Raw genomic sequence first — 7073 nt, 5'->3', positions numbered from 1 at the left:
TGCCCTAGAAAACCACAGGTAATACCACCGTGTGATTGAGTTGCCATTAAGCTTCACGTTTCGTAGTGGAGGCTATTACGTACGCACTATATGTTGAAAATTTTCAAAGTTCAATATATGAACATATGATAATAACATCCTTTTTTAAGGATTAAAATCCATAGATCTACTCATGTCACGCCGTCTGACGATAAAATCTGTTGCCATAATGTCTAAAGATAACTTCTTCTTTTTTTTACCTGCTCCACGCTCACCTTTTTTGACAAGTGCACATTAACATCACAATCCACTCGAGTGAGCAAAGTAAAGTGTTTACTTCAATTCTTCAAAGGTATAGAAAAGTAGTACAAAAGCAATCCCACCATATAAAACTAAACCCACTACAAGGCAATTTTAATTGTCCAAATTAAAGTTCCGCTTTCATGGCTATAAATATTATATAGAAACACATAACCCAATACATAGCCAAAGATTACGCGGAAACAAAAACTTTTCAGAGACTTGTGTTTATAATAAGTTGACTTATTATAATACAATGAAACTCGACAGCCTGTTCCTTACTGTCTCATTCCCTCCTTCTTGAATTTTTAATCTCATTCTCTAAACCATCTTCATGGGCAGGATTCGGAGCTGTCCTTTGCTTTGTGCTTTTGAGTTTTAATTTCCAACTTTAACAAACTTATTCAGATTGCTCAGATATTGCGACTTCAATATATTATTTTTGATTCAACAAATCCTGACATTTCTAATTACCTAGCAATGTTGTAAGCACTATTAATTATTAGGACCTCAAAATTTTTCACAAGCGCGCGCGCGCGCGCGCGCACACACATATCACCACCTTATCACTCTCTAACATCTTGCCTAAAAAGATAACAACATGAGCAAAATATACTGTATCTTTTTATTTACTAGGCTCTTGTCAGCTCCCACATTCATTAAACCAAGTTAAACAAAAACTTCTCAAAAAAGTGCCCTCTATTTCTGTAGGAAAAATTATGTTGAGTAGGTTGATATATGCCGAAATTTTAATTATTTTCTTGGACATGATGCAAATCTTGTAAATTAACTTCATTTTGTTGTGGTATTCACAAGACTTTGATGAAGATAGTCGTTCGTTCAATGACAATTTTCTCTTAAAAATATTTCCATTTTCTATTCAAAATGTATAAAATTTTCGATTGATTGTCAAAGAATCAGAGACAAAAAAAATAACATTGAGAATATTAATAAAGGGTTAAGGGTCAAAAATTCGTTCAATGACAATTTACTCATAAAAATATACCAAAAATTTACACAACAGCATGAACTATCTTTGGGTTCAAGTCTACCAATCAAAATTTAAAAAGTGGTCAATAATGCTAGCGCCGTCAACATCTGTTTTTTTAAGCAGTGGGACCCACAATTTTTTAATGAAAATACCAAAATACCCCCAATGAAAAAAAGTTAAAGGTAAAAAATACTCATGAACTTGTACCAAAAGTTCACTAAACACCATATAATTTTTAATAAAAGTACAGAAATATCCAAATCTTGAAGGGTTATTGCATTAGAGTGTGTTAGAGATTAATAATTATAATAAATTTTTATTTCCGCATCTTTATAATTAAAAAAGATTATTAATGTTTCTTAATAAATTTTTTTCTTGATCAACAATTTTTTCTTTTTTTTATAAAAATTGGCCGATTTTTATAGTTATTATATTAATTGTTATGGCTCAAAATATTTTAATAGGATAAATGTTATACATAATCGTTAAATATTTTTTTCTAACTTATCATATTTTATATTTTAACATCATTATTGCTCATCCCAGAGTGGTTTAATTCTAGAAAATTGTTAAATAAAGTTAACAAAATAAATATTTACTTTTTAATCCTTTGATTAGTATTCATTTGATATTTTCATATTTTTAATTCAATTTTAAAAAAATTACTTAACTCCAGAAACAAAAAATTAAAGGAGGGTGCTCTAAAGGTTAATTTAAATAAAGAATATGAATCCATCTTATAAGAGGGTAGGTTTTTTTTCCTTAAAAAGGAGATGAGCCAAAAAGACCATCAGCAGGTTAAAAGGAAATAGTGATTTCTTTTTTTTTACTAGGGATATTTTGGTACTTTTATTAAAAATAGTGGGTTCCATTATCAATAGTGGCTTTAAATTCTCTCAAAGAATTAAATATAATAAATGTAAAAAAGAATTCAGATTAATTGTTAAATTTGATATCATAGACTGGAGGATAAACATAACTCCATGTATTGTTGGTACAAACAACTTATTTTTAAAAGATACCTATAATGTCTATTAAAAGAAAAGATTGGGAATATAAATAGCTTATATTTAAAGAGCAATTCAATTTAAGCTTAAATTTTTTTACATGAGTTATTTTAATTATAAAAATTTATTATAATTAATAATCTCTAACACAATATAATGCAATAGCCTTTTGACATTGAGATATTTTTATACTTTCAATAAAAATTATATGGTATTTGGTGAACTTTCAGTAAAAGTTCATAAGTATTTTTTACTCTTAACTTTTTTTTTTGTTTTAATTGAAGGTATTTTAGTAATTTTATTAAAAAATCATGGGTCCCATCGCTAAAAAAACAGATGTTAACGGAACTAGTATTATTGACCTCTTTTTAAACTTTTTTTTTTTATATTCAGGAAACAAAAGAAAATAGAATAGAAACTAGAAAAGAAACCTAGTCTCCCGTGTCCATGTGCATGAGTCGTATCACCGTGTCGGGGTGCAGTAGCTGAAGGCCAATTCCTCCCTGAAGAGAATTTTTAGCAAGAGCATCGGCTATCAAGTTATCGTCTCGAGCTATGTATCGAAGTTCCACTCTCCAAGCACGTCTGATCATCGCCTGCACTTCCTTAATCAGGTTAACGTCTTCATGCAGCTCCGGAGGATCTCCTTGGATCAAACGTAAGGCTTCTTGAGAGTCGCTACGTAACAGCACGCTCCTGTGGCCTAGATCCCAAAGTCTCTTGAGACCCATCAAGCACGCCCATAGTTCAATAGTAAGTGCATCGCCTGCTTCCAGTCCCATCTGAAAACCTTCCAGTATGGTATCCTTTCGGTCCTTAATAATTCCACCACAAGCAGCATTGTTGCTGGAATATGCAAATGCCCCATCCACTTCAGCCAACGCGTCAAACTCCACATCAGGTAGTAAATGATCGATCTCATTTCTCAGGCCTAGTTGGAGAGTGGTTCCGATGAGCTTGTTCTAGGCAGCGTTCATGCTGTTTAAGATAGCGACTACTCTAGCGTGGGCACTATGAGCAGTAGGAGAAGAGTTGTTATGTATACACTCATTTCGATCTCGCCACAAAAGCCAGCAAATGGTGAGAAACAGCCCTTTCCAGTAGCATGGGCTGATACAGACTCTTCGTGTCAGATTCAGATGGAGCCAATCCGCGAGGGTGCTGGAGAAGAAAATGGGTTTGAAGGAAGGAGCAATGAGTGTATCCCATACACTTTTGACGGCCTTGCAATCTCGAAGGGCGTGAAGGCTGTCTTCCATGTGCCGCTTGCATCTCTCGCACGTCCTGTTTGGTTGAATATGTCGTTTGAATTTCATTTGGTTGTTAATCAGTTTGTCATGCAACAGCAGCCATGCGAACGTTTTGCACCATTGAGGTATTCTGAGCTTCCAGATATTCATCCATCTCATCTGCGAAGGTTCCGTGCTGTGGTTAGACCTCTTTTGTAAACTTTGATGGGTAGATTTGAATTCAAAAAAAGTTCATGGTATTGGGTGAACTTTTGGTATATTTTCATAGGTATTTTTAACCGTCAACCTATTAATAAATTAAAAACATTATTGTACATGACACAATTATTGTAAGGGAAAAAGGACATTCATAATTTGATCACAATTGACGCACAATCTGGGGTTTCCTCCATGGGGATACGAATGCAACTATGCAAAATACCACACGGGGGGGGGGGACCACAAATAGTTCATTCTTTATAATAAAATAAGCAACTTGATCTGAAGTCTTTCTTAACAAATTAATATAATTCAGAAATGATTCGATCCACTTCCCTTGATCACCGCGGACAGTGGGTCCAACGCGGCCTTCAAATGTAGAGATGTTTTGTATAATGACATGGTGGGTGACACCTTGATCTTGTTGTGTATTGAGCTGAAACTTTTGACGAGATCGAAATATAAATTATGAAAAATTTCAATTTTAGTAAATTAAACAATGTTATGTCTTCTCGTAATGTTTCAGGATATATTCATATAAGACTCATCTTCGCTTCCTTTGCAGGTCCTCTACACAAATCACAAATCAATCTTCTTCTCCGAGTTTCCTTCATTGCCACAGAAAAGTCTCAGTCTCATCAGGTTCTTCTCCCATAACCATTAACGTTTAGCTCAGAAACAATCCACTCCTTTTCCCAGAAAATTCATACATTTATACATATATATATATATATATCGCCAGTTTCAAAGGACCTACTTCTGCTAAGTAGACACTTATCATCTTGGCTTCCTTTGCAGGTCCTTCACACTATTTGCTTGTGGTTGGGTTTTGAGTTTCATAAACCGCAAATCACATCTTCTCCAACTTTCCTTCGCTGCCACAGAAAAGTCTCAGGTTCTCTCATCATAATCACCATTAACGTTAGCTTCGAAACCGTAAAGCACAGTCGTTTTATTTCTCTTCTGAGCCCTGCTTATGCGTAAGGTCCGATTCATCTGGATTTTTACTATTGCTGCTCCATTTTCAAATTAGGGGCACAATAATCTGAATGAGAAATCCGCCACCGCAGATAAGCCTCCGCTCAACCGTCTTAGATTTATGGAGGCGGCTGCACCTCCATACTCGCATCGGGATAATAAGTAAGATTTAGTTTTTTTACTGTTTCAATTATTGCTGTCAGTTCTCCTCATATTTTAATGGTGTGTTGATGGAAGTTGTGGGTATATATTCAAAACAAAACATTTTGATTATTTGAGACTTCTATATATTTTTCTTGATGATGATTATTCCGTGGGTTTTTTGGGGCAAAAAAAAACAAAGAAATTTTCGAGTTTGCACTTTGCAGGTCCAATAATGTCTTTTTTATTTTTTACTTTTAAAGGTATTTATTTAAAACGATTGATGGTCTGGTAAAAAAAAACGATTGATGGCAATAAAATTAATTTTATTCTAAAATATACTCTTTCAAAATAGAATATAGCAAGGATGTGAAATATTGGGGAAAAGGTCTCTCCACTTCCCTACCCCTCCATTTCTATCAACTTCTTATCTCAACTATTAAAATTATAATTTGAACAGTTCAGGTTTCATATTATATAAAATATTTTTTATTATTTTTTAAATTATTATGGCTAAAATTTAGTAATTTAATTCTATTTATTTTTTAAAAAATAATATTTTATTCATAATTTATAAAATATAAAATTTGGATTGTTCAAATTGCAATCTTATGGTTGAGATAAAAAGTGGAAGAAAATAGAGGGATAATAAAGTCGAGAGACCCCTCACTCAAAATGCGGTGTTTAATGAAAATTATTAAATTAAGAGAAAAGTTTGGATTACAAGAATTCTGACTGAATCATTTCGACCTATTGCATTTACCCCTTTTACCTTTATACCAGTGGAAATCGCTTTGAATGTACTCCTTCCTGGGGAGTGGAAGTTAATATTATCCATTCCTGCGCTCTGCTTGGGTAAGATCTACGTAAAGTGTTTTAAAGGTTAAAATAATGATGGAAGTTCTATGAAAATGATTAAATTAAAAAGGCTAAAACCAAACAAGGTTAAGCCACGAAGCAATTTGGCTTCAGTTTTTGAAGTTTTGTTGCAAGAATTTTGACTGATTATCATTTGTGTTTTCCTTTTGTAGCCCTCCTCGTTTGGCGATCAATCATGATAGTGTTAAAACATCGAATAGAATTGGATAAGGCCAATAGGCGTCAAGAGTTTCTGACATTAACTATGGAAGAATTTCTGAGAAATTTGCAAAGAGAGAGCCCAATGAGGCTCACCTCAGATTACCTAAAGCTTGCAACAAATAACTACTCCACCAGGTTGGGGTCAGGAGGTTTTGGATCAGTTTATAAAGGAACATTTAGTGATGATGGATCTGTTGTGGGGGCAGTGAAAGTTCTAAATGGCATTTCCAACGAGAGAATGGAGGAGCAATTCAAGGCAGAAGTGGGCACAATCGGAAAAGTTCGTCATTTAAATCTAGTTCGCCTCATTGGATTCTGCATTGAAAATAATATGGCAGCTCTAGTTTATAATACGTGAGCAATGGCTCTCTTTACAAATATCTGTTTAGTGAAGATAAGACCTTAGCATTTGACAAGCTTCATGAGATCGCAGTTGGGATAGCCAAAGGGATTGCTTACTTGCATGAAGAATGCCAAGAGAGGGTCATCCACTACGACATCAAACCAGAAAACATACTTTTGGACGATAAACTGTGTCCTAAAGTTGCTGATTTTGGTTTAGCCAAGCTCTGTGACAGGGAAAAATCTTATGTTACTATGACAGGACACAGAGGGACATATGGTTATATGGCACCAGAACTTGTGGTGCCTATTAGGGCAACTCATAAGGTTGATGTCTGCAGCTTTGGAATATTGTTATTTGAAATCATAGCAAGGAAAGAAACCTTGATGAGAGCTTCCCATCAGAAGTCAACAATGGTTTCCATTGAGGGTTTGGAAAATGTTTGACGGTGAGAATCTACAACAGCTGATAACAGATTGTGATATTGGAGATATACACAGAGAGATAGCAGAAAGAATGGTAAATATAGCTCTGTGGTGTGTTCAGTATAGACCAGAAAGGAGGCCCAAAATGAGTGATGTGGTGAACATGTTGGAAGGCTCCATGGATATTCCAGAACGCCCTTCAAACCCATTTCAACACTTGATGGGAGAAAATCGTGGAATAACTGAAGCAGCACTAATGGATAATACTACCTCCGGTCCTTAATATAAGACCCTATTTGACTTTTATTTTTGTCCTAAATATAAAACCCCAATCCACTTTGTCTCTCATATTTATACATTTTTTTCCAAAGTAACGCTTAT

At 34.4% G+C, this 7073-nt stretch overlaps 1 protein-coding gene and 1 pseudogene across 1 annotated transcript; one reads left to right on the top strand and one right to left on the bottom strand.

Annotated features, from left to right (window-relative positions):
* Positions 1–2708: 2708 nt before the first annotated feature.
* On the bottom strand, positions 2709–3328 carry LOC114730743 (uncharacterized). The gene is made up of 2 exons (XM_028917851.1): positions 3323–3328; positions 2709–3239 (listed from the first exon to the last, which is right to left on the bottom strand). The coding sequence occupies exons 1-2, from the start codon at positions 3326–3328 to the stop codon at positions 2709–2711; spliced, it is 537 nt and encodes a 178-aa protein (XP_028773684.1).
* A 1081-nt stretch (positions 3329–4409) lies between these two features.
* LOC114730706 (PR5-like receptor kinase) lies at positions 4410–6988 on the top strand (annotated as a pseudogene).
* The last annotated feature ends 85 nt before the right edge of the window (positions 6989–7073 follow it).

Source organism: Neltuma alba, unplaced genomic scaffold, assembly GCF_004799145.2.
Source record: "Neltuma alba isolate B1F8T4 unplaced genomic scaffold, ASM479914v2 tig00012763_pilon, whole genome shotgun sequence".
NCBI lineage: Eukaryota > Viridiplantae > Streptophyta > Magnoliopsida > Fabales > Fabaceae > Neltuma > Neltuma alba.
Note: the sequence above shows the minus strand (reverse complement) of the source record. Positions and strands in the feature narration are given on the sequence as shown.